This window comes from Phodopus roborovskii, unplaced genomic scaffold (assembly GCF_943737965.1).
Source record: "Phodopus roborovskii unplaced genomic scaffold, PHOROB, whole genome shotgun sequence".
Taxonomy (NCBI): domain Eukaryota; kingdom Metazoa; phylum Chordata; class Mammalia; order Rodentia; family Cricetidae; genus Phodopus; species Phodopus roborovskii.
The window spans coordinates 262,995-286,938 of record NW_026126524.1 but is presented as its reverse complement, the minus strand read 5'-3'; the positions used below and the strand labels follow the sequence as shown (position 1 = coordinate 286,938).

At 41.6% G+C, this 23,944-nt stretch overlaps 1 protein-coding gene across 8 annotated transcripts in view; it reads right to left on the bottom strand.

The window, feature by feature from the left end:
* Gak (cyclin G associated kinase) overlaps nt 1-21,248 on the bottom strand; it is a 57,635-nt gene extending 36,387 nt beyond the window's left edge. For 3 of the 8 annotated variants that reach the window (XM_051198045.1, XM_051198046.1, XM_051198048.1), the window contains exons 1-6: nt 20,988-21,248; nt 16,432-16,493; nt 15,577-15,636; nt 14,716-14,830; nt 6,062-6,204; nt 3,440-3,565 (exon numbers count right to left, since the gene is read on the bottom strand). In XM_051198045.1, coding sequence (XP_051054002.1) covers nt 3,440-3,565; nt 6,062-6,204; nt 14,716-14,830; nt 15,577-15,636; nt 16,432-16,493; nt 20,988-21,132 — 651 coding nt within the window. In that variant the 5' untranslated portion in view covers nt 21,133-21,248. Of the gene's footprint in view, nt 1-3,439; nt 3,566-6,061; nt 6,205-14,715; nt 14,831-15,576; nt 15,637-16,431; nt 16,494-20,987 lie in introns of those variants that run through there. The other 5 variants (XM_051198047.1, XM_051198050.1, XM_051198049.1 and 2 more) reach the window with 5 other exon arrangements.
* Between the last annotated feature and the right edge of the window lie 2,696 nt (nt 21,249-23,944).

Below are 23,944 nucleotides of genomic sequence, written 5' to 3'. Positions count from 1 at the left end.
TGTCCATGATAATGGACTAAATCTCTGAAACTGTAAGTTAGCACCTCATCTAAGAGCTGCTATAGTCATGGTGACTCTTCACAGCAATAGAAACCCTAAGACACACCACATGGGAAATTCACAGCAAACTCACATAACAATCCCCAGACAAAAGTAAGTGAACTTGCTTTGCACACTGCAGAAGGTACCAAGGCCTCACACAGGCAATGACTTTTAAGACAGTGGAAGACGCTAGCCAGTAGAAAGCTAACACGAGAGGCCTCTCTAAAGATGTCAGGGAAATCTAGGCAAGATACAGCCACAACCAGAGTTTGCAAGAAGGTGTAAAACAGCACAGATCCAAGAGACAGAGAGGTCAGATGAAGAGCAGACAAAAGGTCAGGCCAGAGGCACTGTAAAATGCACTGTGGTCAACAAAGGGCCAACACCAACTCACATAAAAACTTGATTTGCATATACTTTAGATCACTGACCCTTCAATCCAGCAAGTTCATTCCCTCCCAGGTGTCTACTCTGATGGCTCAATCTGATACAAGGATATATGGTGATTGTTCAAGCAGACCTGTTGGTCCCTACAGCACACTGAAAACAGCATGAGCAATAGACACATAGATGAAGACACACTGGGGATGCATGCAGCTACAGATACTGAGTAAACTGAGTGAACTAAGGCAGACTCACTTCCAGGAGTCAGAAAATAAACACAAACCCAAAAAGAGCCCCAAAGGGTAAAAGAAAAGGGAATAGTTAGCTCTGCCCAATTCTGAATAAAGAGGCTTAGAAGGGAAATATTAAATAAGATCTAAGAAGCTATTGTGAAAAGGAGCATGACAATTGCTCTGGAAATACTTTTACGTAAATTCAAATATACTACAAATGAGTAAAGACCACACAAAGGAGAAAACAATCCCAGGGATGTCTGGACAAATGTCTATTCAGCACAGAGAACTTGGGAACAAAAGACAAAACAACCCCAAACTTCCAGTAACTTCTTTAGTGCTGAGGGCACATGATTCTAATGCTGACTAGGGAACAGTCAGACTGTATGTAGACAAGATGGCTCTCACTCAAAATACATTTGGGTGGAGGGAGGTGCTGTGCAGATCTGTAGTTGCTACTCTAAGAATGGATGTGTGCTCATTTGAACAGCTGTTTGCATGATGTAAGTACATCTACACAGAAGGCCCAGATACAAAGACCCAGCAGTGACCAACACACCTGTGATCTGACCTAAGTCTCTATTCCTTTCTCATTTCAAGGTAGAGATACTTCTCAGACAAGGAGCTGATCCCAGGGCTAAGTAAGGCAGGAATGTGGTCACCCCAAATCTTCTGTATCATAAAGATATAAGTGCTCCAAAACAATGATGCATCAGTCCACTTTTCCATTGCTAATAACACAACACCACAGGCTGTGTAAACTATGAGAAAGGAATTTTGTTTAATTCATGATTTTGGTCCATATTCTATATGTGGTATCAGTCTTTTTTCTGGCACCGTCACTAGGTAGCACAGGGTAGACAGAAGTAATGTCCATGTGTCTTCTGGTCTCTCTGTTTTTAGAAAGTTACCAAAATTCAAGCACTGGGCTCCATCCCAATGACCTTTTCTAATCCTAATCCTTTCTAAAAGGGTCCATTTCTAAATACCATAGTTGATTTAAGATTCCACACTTTCTCACAATGAGGATTAAGCTCAGTATAAGTCTGGAAAAAACAAACCATATTCAAGCCACACCAGATGGCAAATGTCAAAAGAATCCAGAGCCTTGTGAAGCAAATCTGGGACATTTTCCCACCAAAATAAAGACATACTGAATCGTGACCATGGGGAAAATGGTATCCAAGTTCTTATGAATAACAAATACACGCGTGAACCTTGGGGCTCCCACTTCAGTGATGGGCACAGTACTATAGTCAGCAGCAGACAGCAAAGATGGGTTAAGAGTCATCACCACTGAAGAAGACTTGCAGGACACCAGAAGCTAGAAGGAATGAGCCTAGTTCTTCACACAACATATGAGTATAATGAAGGAATGCAGGACTGTATCCATACATCACAGATAGGCAGGGCATTGGAAAAGGATAATTAAGCAATTAATTAAGGAACTGGACTGGACTGATGACCCAAATAAATAATGAACTAAAATGGTTTTCACTACTCATAGTGGTAGTGGCTGACAACTCTTGATAAACTGAATACACAAGTGCTATGAAGTGAGACAAACACTGAACAGCAAGGACAAGGCTTTCTTCCTTAGCTCTGGCCAGAATTCTTCTGGACCTTCAAACTCTTTAATGGTGGTTGAGAATGAAGCCTCATATAGAATTTAGCATGATCTTTGCAAAGATAAGGACCCAGTTGGCTAAAAGCATGGCTCTGCTGTGGTGACGGGCCTCCAAGGAGCCCAGAAACCCTGCCTTTAATAACCCTGCATCATGCTAAACAATAAACACAATGTCCCTGACAGGCATTATGCTAGGGTAGCTATGCCTCTTCCTCCACAGATGCATCCCTAGGGACCACGCCCTCCCCTCCCCCATAAAAGGCAATCTGGCCTTGAAGTAGCTTCATCTGGCAGCACCCAACAGTCTAGAAGTGTAAGGCCATCTTTCAGAATCATGGTCCTTCTACAGCAAGAGTGGTCCCTCACTATCCTCTATCTATCTTTATACTTTAGGACCTCTCTGCTGAACACTGTAGCTATTCCTCTGTACTGTACTGTTTGTACATGAAATTAATGTAAAATTCTAAGAAATGGTAGCCATTGTAGAATTATGTAAACATTTTGAGGATACAGTATAGGGATAGGAGCCACCTGAACTAAGCTGCAGGTCTCTCAACAAAGAATATTTCTAAACAATTCTTTTATACTAGGGATTGAATCTAGGACTTTGCTTATCCTAAGCAAGTATTTATTTATAGTGTTCTACCTGAATGTGTGCCACAGGCCGAAAAGGGCACCAGATCTCATTATATATGGTTTGTGAGCCACTGTGTGGTTGCTGGGAATTGAACTCAGGACCTCTGGAAGAGCAGCTAGGACTCTTACCACTGAGCCATCTCTCCAGTCCTAATATATGTATCTTAATGCCACTGAAATTTGACTTAAAATGCTAAAATAAAAATTCATTATACATACTTAATTATAAATAATTCTAAAAAAATAAACAGGATGAAATTTAAAAGCAGGTTGATAAGAAGAGCATGAGATCAAATGAATTCTGCATTCTGTTTAAATCTGTGGCCACAAACTAGCAGAGTACAGCCAGGAAGATGATGCTTCCAGGATATAGTACCAGGGAATCTGTTAAGAACTGTCACTTATAAAGCCATATTAAGACTTGTACCTGGAGACTCTGTGGGAACATAAAGGGCATGAGAGGGAAAGGAAGTGAGAAGCAACTTCCTAAAAGTACACACTCAAATGCATGCCTCACCTCTTCCTCCACCATTGCTCGCTTCTGGGCGCTCCAGCTGTAGTCAGGATAATGGGAGATGGTTGTGGCACTACCAAAGTCACACAGCTTAATGGTTCCCTGGTTACTTAGCAGTAAGTTTTCAACCTGCAAAATGCCAAAGGATGGTTCTTATGAACTTAGTGTGTATATGGAGCCCAAACCTCAGCAAAGACAAACAGGGATATTAATCACGATCAGTTCCTTATCAGGAAAATACTCTGTACCAAGGTCTAGGTTGCTGGTTGCTAGAGGCCGCTATAAATTTTCTTAACGTTAAAACCACTCACCCAGAAAACAGATAATCTAATTAAAGGCAATGAACCTCCCGAAAAGTCAGAAGATAAAGAATATCTATATTAATTTAGGAATAAATCTAGCAAAGACAGACAAACGACTTCAAAAAAGTAAAAAAGACTTCCTGTGCAGAAGGCCTTAAAGTTTTTTTTTTTTAAAAGATAGAGTCTTACTATGTAACCTTGGTTGACCAGGAAATCACTATGTAGACCAGGCTGGCCCTGAACTCAAACAGATCAACTTGCCTCTGCTTCCCAAATGCTGAGATTAAAGGCATGCACTACTACACCCAGCCCAATTTTAAATCCACTACTCATAAAATTACATGCAATTCTAATTCCAGTCCATAACTTTACTGGCATCCCCCATTCCTCCTTCTAGTTACATTAAGTATCTTGTGCATTCATCAGAGTAGAGTGTCCCAACTGAGGTCAACCAGTCACCTACCATTCCTAGTCTAACTCTCTGCTGACAGTCTATCAACCATGCTGAAGAGTCATAGCAATTCTAATAAAAGTCAGAGTTTTAAGGAGGTAGGAACCTGCAAAATGAAAATGCAAACAAACTATAGCTACTTGTAAGATCTGTCAAAGTGTATGTAATAACACAAGCTGACAAAGGGAGAACTATGGAGTTCATGTGTCTCCAGAACACTCAAGAGTCACATGCTTGTACCCTCCAATCACAGAGCAATACATAATGAGAAAGCCCCACAATGAATATTTCATGATAAAGGCTACACAGAAATACAGATGGATCTAAACATAACACTGAGCAAAAAAACAGGCACAAAAGAATGCATAGGTACACGTACATTCAAATGACATGCCACCACGAAAACAAACTGTGCAGCATCAATTAAACCAAGAACATGATCACTAAAAGCAGACAGTGGCTGCTGCACAAGTCAGATATGCCACACAAGAGGTACACATTGATGCACCTATTTCATAGCAAGCAATGACTAGGGATAGCCAGCTCTTGGGGGCTCCTGAAGCAGAAGGCTACAGACTTCACCTCAATGGGGAAGTGACTGATTCTCCACTAATTTTATTCTTTATATTCATTTTTTTCTCACACACATCTACCTACCAGCACCACCAATAACATCTACCACATTGTCTTCAAGCATAAATAAAGTATTTATTTTGTGTAAAGAGGTCAAACAATAACTTCTGAGAGCCAGTTGTCTCCTTTGATCACATGGAATCTGATAATCAACTCAAAGTTGTCAAGTGTGGTGGTTTAAATGAGAATAGCTCTATAGGCTCATATATTTGAATGGTTGGTACCTAATTGGTGAAACTGTTAGGGAAGTGTTAGGAGGTATGACCTTTTTTTTTTTTTGGAGGAGGTGTGTCACTTGGGGTGATTGTTGAGGCTTCAAAATCCTAAGTTTCTCCCAGTCTTTCCCCACCACCATCTCTGCCTTCATCTTGAGGATCAGGATGTAAGTAAGTTCTTGGTTTCTGTTCTAGCATCAAGCATGCCTGCCCTTCTGCTGTCATGCTCCCTGCCATGATGATCATAGACTCACCTTATGAAACTGTAAATAACTCTCCCAATTGAATGCTTTCTTCTATATGTTGCTTTGGTCATGATGTCTCTTCACAGCAACAGAAAATTAACTAAAACATCAGGCTGGGTAGAAAATGCCTTCACTTGCTGAGCCACTGCACCAATCCAGTTTCAGTGGTTTTGTTTGTTTGTTTGTTTTGTTTTTGTTTGTTTGTTTTCCTTTCTTTCTTTTTTTTTTTAAAGACACAACATGGCAATGAATACTAGGCTATGGCAATACAACTTTAAAGGTTTTGTTCAATAATATACCAGGAGATACCAGTAAGCCAAATACATAAGCAAAGGCAAAAGAATAGGGAGAAAAAAAGCAAAATAAACTGAAGAATAAGGTGCTGGTAGCTATAAATAATCAACTTCATTAATAACAGGAAAAGGAATAAATTCATATAATTATACTCCTCAACCAGGCTACACCAGTTACACACAGCAATTCAGACAAGCAGGAGCCACCCTCAGCTAGGCTGTGACACATTCATTCCACCTACAGTTGGAGATACACAACAGAAGCCTTTCCATGGAAGTGATTCCCCCTAAGGTCAGAACTGCACCTGGATGGCCACAATTCTGAGAGCAAAAGCAATGAGAAGCTTAGAATGACTGGACAATAGCCGAACAGAAAGTACTGGACTCTGACCAAGCACAAGGGGCACAAAGACTAGTAGGGAGTTGTCCCAAGGTAGGAGAACAGAGTTCGAAGACATGTAGCCAGGAATGCAACCCAGCTGGTACCTTGAGATCCCTGTGGATGATGGGTGGTTTCTGCCTGTGCATGTGCTGCACTGCTCTGCATGTCTGGTAGAAGATCTTCAGAATGCTGTCGCAGGACAGAGGGCCTTTACATTCAACTTTCCTGAGAAATTCCACCAGCTGTCCTAAAGGAGACAAGTGAATTTAGTCACCCTGGGGCTCAGAATGCTGTACAGTACTTGTTAACAGGTTTGGTTTGTTTCTGTGTGTGGCAGCCCAGGCAGTAGCATTTCTAAGGCCTGAGTCAGGGTGCATACACAATCAGTAACACTCTAGGAATTCCTTAAACTTCTGTAGGAAGACAAATAGAAGGGGGTCTCTATAACTTTGGGCATGAAGACCATCCCTTCTCCAGGGCAGGAGATGGCTTGGAACATCCCTGGGACAAACAAGAGGCAAAACCAATCATGAGAAAGCTTTAAAGGCAGGGGTAAAAGTTCTAGCAGTTAGACAGAGGCAGTGACCAAGGTCACTCGAAGAATGATCACAAAGCAGAAGCTCTAGGCTCATATCCACAGCACAACAAAGGCAGAGCAGAAATCCTGACCCTCACTGCGGTTCCTCAGCAGTTTCCCTAGTTCTCAACTACATCATGCCCTGCTGGTAGCTCCATTCTAACTTCTAATTCTTGCAGGATTAAACCATGACCTGTTCCCACCACACTTGACTTACAGAATCTATACAAATCCAGAGAACAGTAGTCCTCCAAAGAAACAGGAACCCTGGTGAAATAGGGACAGGCTCCAAGGGGCAACTAAGTTCTATGTCAGACTGATCATAATGTTAATTTTAACCAGCCCATTCAATAGTTCATTCTGGGTAAGATTTTTATTGTTTTGAGACAGGGTTCCAAAAACTTGCCACCCTCCTGCTTTTACTATCTGAATGCTAGGATTGTGTATGCTACTACAATAAGCCGCAAGACTATTTTAAAATGTATTTATTTAGAAAAGGTGGCTCAACCATGAAGAGCACCTATTGCTCTTCAACTGGTGGTTCTCAATTATCCATAACTCCAGTTATGGATATCTAGGCGATCTGATGCTTTCTTCTGACCCTCATGGGCACTAGGACACATGTGGCACACATACATACAAGCAGGTAAAATCCTCATACACATGCAAATTTTAAAAACATATTTTTATTATATCCTTTAAAAATTTAGTGTGTGTGGTGACAATGCACACATGGAAGTTGGAGGACACTTGTGGAAGGTGTCCTCTTTTTTTCACCATGTATGTCTTAAAGATTGAACTCAGATGGTCAAATGTGGCAGCAGATGCCTTTACTCATTGAGTCATGTCATTGACCCTAAATAATTTTATTTTTAAATTGTGTGTGTGTGTGTGTGTGTGTGTGTGGAGGGTACTTATGCATATGACTGCAGGTGTCTCACTAAAGCCAGAAGAAAGCACTGGATCTCTTGAAGCTAGAATTACAGGTGGTTGTGAGCTGCTTGACACTGAATGCTAGGGAACAAACTAGGATCCTCTACAACAGGAGCAAACACTCTCAAGTGTAGAGTCATCAATCTACACTTTGGAATTCTTTTTTTGTTTGTTTGTTTTCTTTGAACCCACCAATTTGCTAAGTAGTTAAGGATGACCTTGAACTTCTGATCCTTTCTTGTCTGTACCTCTTGATTGCTGGGACCACAGGTGTGCATTGCTGGATTTTGCAGTGCTGGAAATCAAACCCAGGGATTCATGCATCCTAGGCAAGCACTTTACCAACTGAGCTACAATCTCTAGTTTGAAAATGTTTTTACAATTAATCCACATGTGAAAAACAGGAAGCAAGCAAACAAACAAACAAAAAACATCTCTTATTTTATTTGGAGAAAGTTTAGCCTATTCGAGACAAAGGAGGGATTGAGGGCTTACAGTTGATGCAACAAAAGAGATCAACTTAAAAGGTCTATGACTTCAAAAATACCTTTAGTGAATTCTGTACCTGCTATCACAGGGAAGGGGGATTCCCCAACTTCTCAGAAGTCCAACAACTCTGCCCCCAAATCCAAGCCAGTCCTATCCAGCACAGAAGTGTTCACTTTTAAGCACCCAGCTGCTCAACTGTGTCCTCCCAAAGATGGACCCTGGGAGACAGTCCCAAAAGCATATCAGTTTGTCAGTTGTGCTGGTTAGTTTTTAGAAATTGTTTCCATTGGCTTAGCCTGTAGCAAAGTCTGCAGGGACATTTATTTTTATTATTACATTTTAAAAAATTCATCTATTTATATCTTGACCGCAGCCCCCCTCATCTTCCACTCTCAGCGCCCCTTCCCGCCCCCAATTCCTTCTCTTCAGGAAAGGGCAGTTCTCCTATGAGTATCAATAAAGCATGACATACCAAGTTGCAGTAAGACTAAACATCTCCCCATGTATTAAAGCTGGACAAGGAGACCCAGTATGAGAAGCACGATCCCAAAAGTCAGTAAAAGAGCTGGAGACAGCCCCTTTTCCAAGAGGACATTTTTTAAAATTAATGTTTGATATGGGAAGATCCCACCCACTATGGGTGGTGCCACCCCTGGGCAGACGGTCCTGGTCTGTATAAGAAAGCAAACCAATAAGCAACATTCTTCGATGGCTTTTGTATCCAGTACTGCCTCCAGTTTCTTGCCTTCAGTTATTGCCCTGACTTCCTCAGTGATGGATTGTGCCCTTTGCTACTCAGGTTGCTTTTGGTCATGGTGTCTTATCATATGAATAACCTACCAGGACATCACCTCATTGTAATGACTTTGGATTACCAAAAAGGAAATGTAGGTGCTACTAGCTCAGTAGGTTAAGTGCTTTGTCATATAAGCATGAGGACCAGAGTTTGGATCCCTAGAATCCTAGTAAAAGTTGGGTGGATGTGATAGACTGCAAAAACTCCTAGAATATAGTGGATAGAAATGAGATCCTAGGATAAACTGAGTCCTAGGTTTAGTGAGAGACTTTAAAACCGATATATGTAAGGTAGAGAGTGATTGAGGAGACAACCAATGTCAACTTCAAAGACATACACTCAAACACACATATAAACTTGTATCACAGAGAGAGAGAGAGAGAGAGAGAGAGAGAGAGAGAGAGAGAGAGAGAGAGAGAGAGAGAGAAAATGTAGCAGGTTGGACCTTTCTGTCTTCCACCCTATCCTGTTTAGAGATAGCACCTGAATCCACTCCTACCCCTTTACCACCTCAGAAACCATACAATGAACTGAGTTTCTCAAAGGTACTGCTTAAATCTTCTAAACTAGGATTTCAAAATACCAAGATTTGTATCATGCAAAGTTTTCTGATCTCATAAATGACAAGGGGGTCATAAACAGCTTCATCATCACTATGTAAGTGCTACTGCCATTACCACCTATAGTGACATCCCGGTTATCAAGCAGACTGCTACAGTATTGCAACACTGGTATGTATGGTTTGGTACTACACATAGCAGGCATCTATTGAGTCTTAGATATATTAGAGATAAGGGATAGGGAACACTACCAGCATGAACATGTTTTGTACAGTTAAGGTTTTAAAAATAAAAATACAGTTAAATCCCACTTTCATAGCTTCTATTTAATTCTGTAGTTTCTACCCCCTTTTGTTTTTTCCCTTAATATTTTAAATTAAAATATAATTATATACTTTCCCCCTTTCCTCCCTCCATCCCCTCCTGTGTCTACTCTCTACTCCCCCTTCATGCTCCCCTTACTCTCCCAAATTCCTGGCTTCTTTTTCATTATTATTATTATTACTATTACTATTATTATTATTGTGTGTATATCTGTATACAAATATATACACACCCATAAATATATAAATACAACCTGCTAAATCCACTTAATGTTTGCTTATTTCAGAGTGAATCAAAGAGATGAAGACAGTTTGCTATGAGACTGTGTCTCCTAGAAATGACAAAGAAGCTACACCTATGATACTGAAACAATATGGCTAACTAAACAAGATCTAAACAATAACAATACTAATAGACATGCTAACATGGAAGGAGAAAATTTCTAGGGGCCTCAACCCTGAACAAAGAACTCCAGACAACTAAAGGCTGCTGAGAAAGGGAGAATTAGTCTTCCTCCATGTGATAGTTTGAATGCCTGCATGCCATCATGTTCCCACCATGATGATAATGGACTGAACCTCTGAAACTATAAGCAAGCCCCCTCAATAAAATGTTTTCCTTGTAAGAGTTGGTGTGGTCACAGTGTCTCTTCGAAGCAATCTAAATCCTAACTAAGACAGAAGTTGATACCAGAGACTGGGGAATTGTGATTGGCACAACCATGTGTTTGGTGTAATACGAACTTTGGGACTGTGGACTAGAAAAGTAGTTGTTAAACATTTTAAGTGTTGCTCAATGGGCTACACTAGGAGGAGAGTAGAAGACAGTGGTGCTGAGTGTGATTTGATGAGCTATGGGTGTTCACTCAGGAGGTTTCAGAGAAAATTCTTGGATTTTAGTTAAAGAAAATGGCTTCCTTTTGCCCTTGTCTGAAGAGTCTGCCTGAGGCTAAAGTGAAGAATTTTGGAGTAATTCCATTGGCAGAGGAAATCTCAAAAGCCTAGTATAGACTATGTAGTTATTGGTGGTAACTCTAGTGAAGATTTATAATGAAAAGGAGTAAGTTGAGCAGGGTGAATTACAAAATGTAAATTTTGAGGAGAAAAAGAGCACCAGGAGTAGAATGGAGCTAAATCCTGTGTTCAAGGAGATAAATGAATTAAGAAATGGAATAAAGGGAGTAGTGACCTCAGAGCAAGATCCCATCTAGCTAAATTTCCAACTTGTGAAAAAGAACTAAAGAAAACCTTAGAGCCAGGTATGGTCAGGTAATGTCAGCACTGGGAAGGCACTGGCAGTTCTCTGAGTTGGAAAACAACCTGGTCTACAGAGCAAGTTTCAAGACAGCTAAGCTTAGGCAGTGAAGGACAGAAAGCTGGTAAGATATAACTGAATGAGGTGGCCATGTTCCAGCCCCAGCAAGCAGCAGAACTTGGCAGCTCCAGCCACATGGTTCTGGCTTTAGAATTAAGGGTAGAAGAAACAGGTTATGAAATTTGCCTCCATGCCTAAAGAAAACCTCTAAGGCAAAGTGTGTATCAAGGGTATTCCTAAACAGAGGCCTAGTAGAGAGGCCATTGCATGAAGCTGTGAACTTGAAGAATGGATTGCCTCAGAGAACCCAAGATGCTAGAGATACCAGAGCTATGGGATACCTGCAGAGGAGAGAAGCTAACTGGAGTAGAACCAGCCCAAGGGAATGAAGTGTGTTACAATCCACAAAGCTGAAAGGAGTTGGAGATCTGAAGAACATTTTGAATTTTTTTTTTTTTTTTTTTTTTTTTTTTTTTGAGTTAGGGTTTCTCTGTAGCTTTGCAGACCAGGCTGGCCTCAAACTCACAGAGATCTGCTTGCCTCTGCCTCCTGAGTGCTGGGATTAAAGACTTGCATTTTGACATCAGATATAGAGATGTAGAATCTGGAGTTTCCTCAGATGGTCTTTGGTCTTGCTTTGGTCTAGTATTTCCTCACTATGCTCCCTTCCCTATGTTTTAGAACGATAATGTACATCTTGTGCCATTATATGTTGGAAGTATGTGATCTGTTACTTTATTTTGATTTTACAAGGGATTAGTTAAGAGATTGCATGAGTCTCAGAAGGGACTTTGAACTTTGGACTTTAAAACATTATGGAGACTGTGATAGACTATGGGGACTTTTGAAGTTGGACTAAATGCATTTTGCATTATGATGTTGTTTTAAGCTTTTGGGGGCCAGGGAGTGGAATGTGGTAGTTTGAATGTAATTGGTCTCGATGATCTCATACTAGGAGTATGGCTTTATTGGAGTAGGTATGGCCTTGATGGAAGAAGTGTGTCACTGTGGAAATAGGCTTTGGGGTTTCCTATGCTCAGGATACTATCCACTGTCTCAGTCATTTTCTGTTGCCTGCAAGATGAAGGACTCAGCTACTACTCAAGTACCACATCTGCCTGCATGCCGCCATACTCCCCGCCATGATGATAATGAACTAACCTATGAAACTCTAAGTGAATTAAATGTTTTCTTTATAATAGTTTCTGTAGTCATGGTGTCTTTTCATACTAATAAATACCCTAACTAAGACATTCAGGATGAGCCCTTAATTGATTATCCAATACCAGTGGTCAGCCCTGCTTTTACTTTTTTAATGAGCATGTGCTCTTTTGTAACTGAATAAAGCAGGAACAACAGGTATCCATGAAGACAAAATGTAGAAGACAGAACAAATCTGCCTTTTACACTGCTGAGCACAGGGACAGTGCTTCTCCCCATCCCAAGAGTTCTAAGCTGGAGGCCATACCACTAGAGCTGGCACCTTCCTAGCTTGTAAAGAAATGGACCAGAGTACCTACACCCAGTTCCCAGATACTGTGCTCCACTGAAAAAGCTTAAAGCTACCCAAAGAACATAGGTCACAAGAATCAGACTCAGACTGATTATGACTTAGGAAAACATGCTTGGGGCTGGGATGAGATATTAGAAGGACATCTGAGTAATCATATACTATATACTATATTCAAGATAAGAGATGGATGTACAGTTTGGGTCTGCAACTTTAACAGTAAAGGTTCCTGCTTTCAGACAATACATGTAAACAACAATTTCTGGTCTTGAGTGGGGAGTAGTGACAAAAGCCTGTATTCTCAACCTCACAAGGTCAAGGAAGGAAGACTGAGTCAAGTTCCAAGGCAGCCTTAGGTAGAGTCAACCTGTCTTAAACAAACAAACAAACAAACAAACAAACAAACAAACAAACAAAACCATACACACATCACAACACACACATACCACATGAACATTTCATGGTATTGATGTTTGCAGCTTATCTTTAAAAGAGAGAGAAAGATAGAGCGAACCAAGACCCTGGAGAAAGATAAATCAACTATAAGAAAATGTTACAAACTGGCAAATCTAATGAATACATTCACTGAACTTTTATGTTTTCATTAAATTTAAAACTTTGGAATGAAAAAGCTGAACAGAAACAGAGGAAGAATGGATGGGAAGGTGGAAGGGGGGTGGGAGAGGCAAACGGTGGGGGATGCAATGGGAGGGGGGTTGAAACTGCAGTCAGGATATAAATGAATAATTTTAATTTTAAAAAGCTGAGCAAAGTATCTATATATGTCAATTGAGATGTAGTTAATCTACCTTTCTCTCCTGATACCAATTTCCTAATCCAGGCAGCTCCTGACTTCATAGCCTCCTGCCCTCTACTCACAGTGGGATGACTTTGCCAACAGGTGGACCAGGGTACTGGGTATGATTGACAGGGTTGAGGTGGGGATCTGCAGACATATGATGACAGAAGTTGGGGCAGCTGGAGGAGAATGCTCTGTCCCAGTAGAGGCTAACATTCCAGGGCTTCTGGCCCCGTGGAAACAGTCTACTGTGCACATTTAATCTCTTCCTTTTTGACAACTAAGAGGCTACATGTGACCTGCACAGATTCCCAACCTCATTTTTGGTGTCTATACACTCACTCTGCACCTCCTCCTATCAGTTATATATTCTATTTTTGCTCCTTTTGCCAATCTATTCACTCACTGTCCCCAGCTTTCTCCTCTGTCCTCATCTGTCTGCTATTGGTCTGCCCCCACTCCAGCCATCACAATATAGTTTCTCGTGGCTATTGATTAGGGACTGGCTCATGTCCAAGCAGCTTTCACAGTGCTGGGATTCCTTCCATTGGCTCCCTGCCTCAGTCTCCCCTGCTATTCCTTTGCCTCTCTTGGCCTCTTCTCTCCCAGTACTCACTCTTCAGGTGAACACATAAATAGCCACCTATGTCACAATTTTCCCTCAGAACACACTGGAAATGAAACAGCATTTTGGTAGACATTCAGCAGTTGGGCTCTGTGAGAGTTTGCTATTTTTGAGTGGTCAATTTTACTTTATAGCCAGAGTATGGGGTTCAACTCCCCATTGTTAGGACAGCAGGAGTACAATACCACACCCAGCAAGGGGGAGACATGCCTCAACATTATCCATAGTCACTCATGCAACTATTCTGTCCCTAGAGATCTATCTGAGGTGTGTCCTATCCTCTGGCTTACCAGTGGCTCAGTCTCTTCCTGATGCTTTCTTAAGTTTGACCTTGATAGGGCCACATGACAACTAAGGGCTTCCTCCATTCCTCTCAAAATAAAGCACTGTTTGAACAACCTAAGGACATGCTACTTATGCACCTATGTTGATCCTTAACATTGAGGATACTGATGTTCCACTCCATGCCTGTTCATCTTGTTTCAGGAGAAATACATAATGAGATGCTGCTCTTCAGAATCTATAGCCTAAGGCTAGGCATGGTAGCACACACATTTAATCCCAGTTCTTGGTATCTGTGATTTCAAATCTAGCCTGGTCTACAGAGTAAGTTCCAGACCAACCAGACCTACGTAGCAAAACTGTTTCAAAACATACAAAGAACCTACAATCAATGCAGGACACACAAAAAGCATATTCCAAATAACACAAATACCACTGTATAGTTGTCTAGTTCTTTCAGTCAAGACCAATATATTTTCAGAACATCTTGGGAGTATGTAACAACTACCCAAACATGTCAGAAAGCACTTAAACTTCAAGGCACTTTACCTTTACAAAGCTCTGTAAGCAGGAGGAACTCAGCCTGCCCAGTGTCCGATTCCTCTTTTCCTATTGATGCTGCAGAGCAGAACTGGACAATATTGGGGTGGCCGGAAAGTTTTTTCTGCATGTCTTGTTAAAGAAGAATATGAATAAGTATGTCCACAACTCTGTACACTTAAAAACAAACATTCATAAGTGTTAAGCCAAAGTCATGATACTCGAATTGCCTTATTTCTCAGCACATATGGGCATCTGAACAGAATGTTGACGGAGAGGCAAGTAAAGACAGTGTAAAGGTAAAAACTGTGGCAGGAAGCTAATGGCAATGCTAGATATGAGCAGGTCAGAGAGAGACAGGAAGGTGGTCAGGAGTGACTGCATCTACTTAAAACTCAGGCAGCCACTGGAGTATCAGATAGCACAGAGCCTAAAAAGAAAAGGAAACAATTTCCATCTGCAATAAAGACTATGCCTTATCATGTGGTAGAAGAGACTAGGTAAGAAAGGTCTGGTCATGTATCATATGTACAGGCTGAGGAGTGCAAGTAGGTTGCACACTAAGGCCTACCAATATGGTAGGATAGATATAGTTCATGCCTAGGACAGAGGGGCAAAGTGGAACTCTCCTTGTGATAACTGACCCATCTGTTTGACATAAACACTTCAACAGCAACCCACTTCTCAATGCCTAGGAAACTTCCACTTCAACTATGAGGAGTGACAGGAAAAAAAAAATCCTTTTCATGAGAAATATCTAAAGCAAAAGGCTGATTTTTAAACTTATTACAGGAACTTCCTGGTAACTATGTCAAGCCTGACACATTTAGTTAGTGATGGCAATAACTCTCAGTCCCAGGAAAAGGATACCAAGAAGCAAACTTCCTGAATGATGGCTCTGTTCTTTTCCTCTTCGTTGGATAATAATCTCTGTCAGGGAATAGCACACAAGAAGATTGAGGTCTGTTTACCTTCTGCTTAACAGATAAAACACCCTGGAGATTACAGGCAGATTCTGGTGGACACTGAGTCTATGAGATAGTATACCATTTACCTGCATTTGAACATCTGCTCTCACAGATGCTCAGAAGACTTGAATGACCTTTATACTCCAAAGAACCAAGAAAAAGTAAAATAGGCCAGAGTAAACCAAGACAAACAAGAAGAAAGAGTATATACCCAGCAAAAATAGGCATATATTGTGGACTGCCAAAACCAGCCTGGGTCTAGTGGTCCACCAGATATGCCCCACCCTTACCAAGAGACCCCCTGCTTGCCTATCAAAACAGACCCACTGCTATGTCTCAGGACAAAAAATAGCAGAGTTGCCTAACTGGACATCAAGATCTAGAGACCCCTTCCCATCACATTACTTTAATCCTATTTACAGACATGCTACGAATGTAAATTTGATAAATGACTTCTGAACTCTTCAAATTCCTGACATGTGGAACAGAATAGGTGAAATCTACAAAGGGTCACTCCCACTCCTCCCTCCAAAATGGAACAGCTCCCCAGGTATGACTGGAAGCTACCAAGAGAGTTTTCAATGTAAACTGGAGTTGTGGGCATAAGGGTGAGCCCTGAGAACACAGAGCAGACAGGATTAACAGACTGAAACTGATCAATGTGCATAGAATAACAGAGATGCATCCTTGAAAATAGCCCAAGACATGTTTACAATAAACTAAAATCCCCATAAAATGACCACTCATTAGTTATTACCTTTAATGCATACTCTCTGCCACTTCCCAGATCTTGAGCTTCATAAACAAATGCGAACCCTCCTGGGGGGGGGGAAAGATGTCAGTCAGTGCTATGACTTAAATTTCGAAATACATTTACTGAATAAAATACAAACCAAATTTTGGCCATGGATAGTAATTGCTTCCTACAAAATATTGCAGTTCAATTTCTATGTAATAGCCCTTTAGACCTTCTGCTAAGAGATAGGGAGGGAAAGTATAAGTCAGATCAACAAATAGAAAATCTGCAAAACAAAAGCAAGTATCCTGAAAATAAGTAAAACCAATGAATTCTATCTGGGTTATCAAACACCAAGAGAGGCTAATCCAAGTAGAAAAAAAAAAAAATGTCAACACCTAGAGAAAGAAAGTAGATTATGTTGTCCTGACATCCAAAGAGAAAAAAAACTGACCAGTATCACTCACAAAGATGGATTAAAGAACTGAGTAAGTTTGTGATGTTTTGGATTTTTAAAACAGGGTCTTGCTATGTTGGCTCTGAATTTACATTCTCTACCTCAGCCTCCCAATGCTTCATTTAAACAGACAGTCTCATCATAAAATTTAAAACTGCAGGGCTGGAGAGATGGCTCAGTGGTTAAAAGCACTGGCAGCTCTTCCAGAGGTCCTGAGTTCAATTCCCAGCAACCACATGGTGGCTCACAACCATCCATAATGAGATCTGATGCCCTCTTCTGCCATGCAGGAATAAATAAATAAATACATAAAAACAGAAAAGGAAATTTTAAACTGCCAGGATTAGAAATTTCCCCAACCTTATAGTTGAAAAATAACATGATTATAACATGATTGACAAATTACAAAGATGGTTTCATTTGCAGATTAAAGTGATCTTCCATGTAGCAAATCTGATAAAATCTCAAAAAGAATAGAGAGAAAAAGAGAGAAGGGAAGAAAAAGGGGGGGGGAGGCAGACTGGCAAGATGGTTAAGTAGATAAAGGAACTTCCCACCAAGCCTGATAACCCAAGCCAATTCCTGGAAGGAGAGAAGTGATTGTCATTCTCAGATGACATGTTAGCCATGATATCCCCACACCCTCCAAGAAAGAAAGAGAAGGAAGAAACAAAAACAAGTGACTCTAACTAATTTAGGATACAAGATACAAAAATCAGAGGCTGAAGAGATGGCTCGGCTATTAAAGGCACTCTGCCCTTGCAGAGGACCCAGGTTCAGTTCCAAGCAGTCACATAACCTTCCTTAATTCCAGTTCATGAGGATTGGATGCCCTCTTCTGACCTCTACAGGTATCATGGATGCACACAGTACATACATACAGGCACAGTCATACACATAAAATAAGTTAAAAAAAAAATCAATGAAGACTTAGAACAAATTCCAAAATGAGTGGAAAGCTATCTGGCTTTATGGTTCTGCCTAACAACCTATTTCACACTTCAGTATCAAATTAATAAAAACCATAAAAACTATGACAACAAAGCATGGTGTACCATAAACTCCTCTGTGACAAAACTTGACATAAACTGATAGGAACAATTTGCCACAATGAGAATATTTATTCATTTACTTAGAGACATAGCAATATATTTGACTATAGAAAATTTTTCTTAGCCCCTCTGGAAGCATCCCATGTTACAAAAAAGCTCATGCCTGAGTCATCTTTCAGAACTTGAAGAATTGTGAAGTTAAGACCTTCCTTGTATTCCTATAAGACAGCTTGAATCCCAATGCTCCATGTTCAGGAAACTCATTAAGTAATCTATGTAAAATACTACACATTTCCTACTATCTCAATTAAGAAAAAAAAAAAGTAAAATGCAACATTAAGTTTAAAAGGAAGAACTCTATGTCTTACACTTACACTGGTTATTTTTATTCCTGTCTGGGCCAGAGAACAGAGAGGATGAGCTGCTCCACACACACAGTGGCTGCCCACACTTCCTGGTTTTTCATCCTGGTTCTGTGTGGCCTGGGTAAGCTTCCTACTTTACACAAATCTCTCTCTCTTGCCAATCAGGACCACCTCCCACCAGAAAGGGCCTCTTGGCCCCCTAGCCAGTCAGGTATAGCCCACAGCTATCTTCTGCTGGCTCCTTCTATAGAAGCAGCACTCCAGTTAACCTAGAATCCAGTTATTCTGCCCCACCCCAAGCTGCCTTTTCCTTCCAGTATCTGAACATATGTCTTAATTTTTCTTCCATATGAAAGGAAACCAGGTCTGCCTCTTCTCTTCCTCTTTCCCTTCGAGGTTTGTGGATCGAATCTAGTGCCTTGTACATGTTAAGCAAGAGATCTATCCGCAACCCTTTTCACTTTTGTTTGTTTTTTTGGAGACAGGGTTTTTCTGCAGCTTTGGAGCTTGTCCTGGATCTCGATATGTAGACCAGGCTGGCCTTGAACTCACAGAGATCTGCCTGCCTCTGCCTCCCGAGTGCTAGGATTAAAGGTGTACGCCACCAATGCCCAGCCTTGATGGAAGATGTCATTCTGTAAATATGTTTCTCTTACTGGTTAATGAATAAAGCATTGTTGGCCAATTGGAAAGCCAAGATAGGGACTAGGAGACTAGGAGGAGAGAGGAGTAGTAGGGAGGAGATCCAAGATGGAAGACGGAGAGAACGCCAGGCCCTCTCTCTGGTAAGATGAGACCACGTGGAAGTACTTAGATTAATAGAAATGGGTTAATAATTAAGACAGAGCTAGCCGATATGAAACTAGTAACTGATCAACAGAATTATATCTAATACAGTGTCTCTGTGTGTTATTTGGGGCTGGCATGGTGGTGGGATCAGACTGGCAGGGAAAAAACTACACCTAACACAGCCCTTTTCACTTTATAAGACATCACCTTATTAACTTGCCCAGGTTGGCCTTGAAATCTATCTGCAGCTTAGGCAAACCCTGAAATTGGGATTATCCTGCCTTAGACTCCCAAAATGCTAGGATTATAGGCCTGTGCCATCAGTCCAGGGCTGAATTTCCTGAAAAATGAAAGTCATCTTCAGAATGAACAAACTAGCATCATCTTTGTCATTTCAATAGATGAAAGGGTAAATCCATCTCTGAAGGGAAAAGCGCCAGAAGTCTTCTCAGCAAAGCACATCCAAATCTGTTTATATCCACAGCAGAGAATATATATGACAAAGCTACTGCCAAAATATCCCCTCTGTCCTTCCATAGTAAAGAACAATGAACAAGTTCCCTGCCCCCACTAAGCACAAATGGCATGAATACCTTCAACAGGATGATTCTCCAATACTGAGAGCTACTTTAGAGTTGGTTAAGCCACTCTTCTCCCTGAAGCAAGTTGGCAGTACATAACTATGTTTGCAGGTAAACTTCACAGCTAATGAGACCTGGCACATTCCAAGGTCATGATGGAAAAGAAGGCACAGTGGCTGAAGAAATGGCTCAGAAGTGATTGAGTATTTGTTGCTCTTGCAGAAGGGAGGAGCAACATTAGATTCCCAGCATGCACATGGAGGTTAACAACTGTCTATTCAATTCTAGGAGATTCAATGCCCTCTCTGGCCCCAGCAGGCAATACACACAGATGATGCCCAGAGATACAGCAGGCATCCATACACAATTAAAAAAAACAAAAACAAACAAACAAAAAAAAAACAAAAAACAAAAAAAGAGAAATCACAGAAGAGAGAACAAGATTCTACCCATACCAATTATAGATCCAGTGTGAGGAATAGAAAGGATGTTCAGGAAGCTGCAAACTATACTGATTTCAAGACACATGACTAAGGCATTTTCTATCAAACAAGGTTCTTAAAGCTACTGGCTTTGCTTCCTGTAAGTTATAGATTCAAGAGATGAGGCAAACAGTAAGCTATAAGAGAAATCGAGACTGAAAGGCCCCATGGTCTACCCTCTCCCTGACTAAGCCCCCCCCCCGGGGGGTGATTGCTACGGACTGTGCAGTCCCCTTGGTGCAACAGCAACCAGAGATGTGTTATAAAGAATAATTAGCTTATTATCCCAGAGTGACTGGGCTCACGTCCTGACTCCACCTTTCAACCTTTTGAACTTTTTTTATACGCCTCACTCACAGCTTTAGCCCCAGGCAGAGGTGGTCGGTCCCTCCAGTCCCATGCATCCTTTACCGGATAACCACCTGCTAGCATGACCCTAGTTCTAACTACCCTCCAGGAAGTGTTTAATTCAGACACAGCCTACCCTCAGCAATCATTTTCCAAGGCCCTTACCCACAGGACCCTGTGGTCACCCTTCCTTGCCAGGCCCCACCCCGACCTGACTCACATTCCAGCAGTGTGTCCCTCCACAGCGATGACCTGGTCCACATTCCAGCAGTGACTCTTCCCACTGGCCCTACCCACATAGATGACTCCCCGCGGCCATGCTCTGACCCACACTACAGCAGTGATTCTACCGGGCCCAGACTTGATTCAACCCTGAACGCGATCGTTTAGCTGCCCCTGCCCAAACCCGTGACCTTCGCGCGCCCTGACCTGAGCCCCACCCCAGCAGCGACCCTCCCTAGTCGCTCCTGCTTCCCGCGGCCTGGCGACACCTTACACCTCACCTTCGGCTAGGACCCGCCGCACCCGCAGACGCAGCTCGCCCAGTTCCACCGTCTGGCCCACGAAGTCACTCTGGTCACGGCCGGTAGCTGCGCCAAGAGAACCAGGGCCCGCCAGGAAGTCCAGCGCAGACTGCAGCAGTGACATGGTGGCGGCCACTCGGCTGCAGCGGGAGCCAGGCTCCGGCTCCGCACTGCCGGGTCAGCAGCTGCGGGAGAACAACTCGGCCATCTTCCGCCCGTGCCGTGACGTACACGCGAAAACGAGTGGCGTCGCGACGCCGCGGGCCCGCCCCGACGCAGCAAGAGGAAGGGCGCGCGTTTCCGCAGAGGCGGCAGGGTGCGCAGGCGCCGAGGCAGCAGCCCCAAGGGTGACAAGCCCCGAAGAGGCGTGGAGACTTCTGGTCTCCATCTGGCCCTAACCGCGTCCCGTCGCTTCCGCTGGCCCGAGTTACTACCTCTTTGGCCGGGTCCAGTCTCGGTGGCTAGGGCGTCTCGGGACGTTGGGCGCGTGCTGCGGACCGTCCCAGAGCCCGCCGCTCACGCTGACGCCTCAAGGTCAGGCCTAGGGCCCCTTAATACCCACCCGGTTGGGGAGAGGAGGTTGGTTGCCTATCAGACAAGCAGTCAACCAGTGTAATCCACACACGCCGTTCTTAACAATTTGGCCTACACGGGTTTAGGGGAGGATGAACTAGTTGCTAACACTAAAACTGAAACGTTAATTTTAAAGAAGCAAGACTTCACAACTTGTGTAGAAAAGTCACCTGGAGGTACTGGACCCAGAATCCTGTGTGATGTCAACCACCTAGAGCTGTCCGCTTCAGGTGAGCTCCCCCCTTATCTCTGTGGTACCTGAAGCTACAGGAGTCACTTGTGTGAAGTTTGTGTTTTGGGACTGAAAAAGTAATCCTCGAAGCTCAAATCAACTCTTAACCTTCTCAGAATTGTATGTTATTTAAAGATACCCCTGGGAATTACCTGCTCTCTTAAAAGTCAAGTAGAAAAGACGTGAGAGCGGATCATTAGCCACAGTGATGTAGGTTGTAGGTGAGCAGATGTTTCATGAAAACAGTGGTGTGGAAGCTGTGGCTCACACGTGGAGGAATAAAAAGCTCATGAAGTAGACATGGTTCCTGGAAGTAACTGAGGAGGTTTGTGGAGCAGAGTGTGGGAGCTGAAAAGGCAGTGTGGTGTTGATATGTTCTTAGATGGTAGATATGAGCAGCCCAAAGCCAATGGGAGTATTGTCCCTTAGGACAGTCAAGTCACGTCCAGATATGGAATATTTAGTTTTGGCATAGAAAAGGTACTTTGCTGTAAGAAAAACACTCATAAGAAGCAGAAAGTTGGAAATAGGGCTTGCAGTTGCAGGTAACTATGTTTTTATTGAAGTGGAGTTGAAGAAATCTTTTGGTGGCTTCAGATTTCACTATATAGAAGGAAAAGAAATCTGAAAGCAAGGGAAAAGGTGGGGAACCCAAGACTTAGGCAATGTTCAAGAGACCAAAAACAGCCACTATGAAAAGCCTCATAAATAATTCACTAGAATACATAATGGATTTGAGGTCATAAACTCCTGCTGGCATGACCTGGGGCAAGTGGAAATTTCTTTATTTTTGTTTTTGTTTTTTTTTTTTTTTTTTTTGAGACAGTGTTTCATTGTGTAACCCTGGCTGTCCTAAAACTAGCTCTGTAGACCATGCTGGTCTAGATCTCACAGAGATCCTCCTGTCTATACCTTCCCAAGTGCTGGGATTAAAGGTGTGTGCCACACCAACCATTGGTGTAAATTTCTAAATCCCATAATTACTTTTGAAACAAGTCTTATCAGACTAATTAGTTCATAAATATAAATCACCTTTATGTCTTTGTAGTAGATGCCATACTGAGAGCATCTTAACCCATATTGTCTTCTCTCATCAAACTTCATGTATGAACACATACAAACCTAAAAACTGAATCTATGCTCTTACTCCACCAACGCATTCTCTTGTAGTAGATTTCATAGTAAAGAGTAAGATAATTTTGATAATTTTTTTATAATGATGAAGGTATGAAATCCTCAAAAGGATATATCAGGGCTGAAGAGGTGGCTTGGTGGTTTAGATTACTTGTGTTGACAGAGTGCTAGGGTTCAATTCCCAGCATTTGCAAGGTGGCTCACAACCGTTTGTAATTCCAGTTCTAGGAGATCTAGAGCCCTCTTTAAACCTCAGTGTGTAAAGAACATTTACTAACCTAAAATACCTGGGCAATGAAACAAGTATGTTCTCTGACCAAAGTGAATTAATTTATCTAGAAATAAGCAATGTGAAAACTTTTCTTAATATTTGCAAAGTGGATAGCTTACTTCTATGTGCCAAAGAAGAAATCAAAAGTAGTAATTTTGAACTAGTTGAAAATAGTATTTTTCAACTAGTTGAAAATGAAAATACAGAATTTCAAAATGATGGGATGTTATTTATTAAGTCATTAGTAGAAAATCGATCACATATCAGTGACCTTAGTGTTCATCTTAAAAAACTAGAAAAGTCAGAGAAAATGAAACCCACAATAATTAAAAGAAGGGAGATAAATACCAAAATGTAGTGAAACAACCATGAACTGATTCTTTGGGGTCTATAAAACTTAGAAGTAATTTGCCAAATTGAGTTAGAAAAACAAAAATTTCTGAGATCAGGAATGAAGGAAATATCTATTGGAAGAATAACCAGAGGCTACTGTGAATGTTTTCCAGTGAATTCAACTTAGTTTAAATAAATGAATTAATTGAAAGCACAAATAGGTAAACAGTCCTATACCTGTTAAAGCATTCAACTTCTAAGTTAAAGTCTCTCAGACTTACATGGATCTACTAGGAATCCACCAAACATTTAAGAAAAATGGTTTTGAAAAATCTACATGAACTTATACAGAAAATTGAAGTATTTCTCAACTCATTCCCAACAGCATAATTT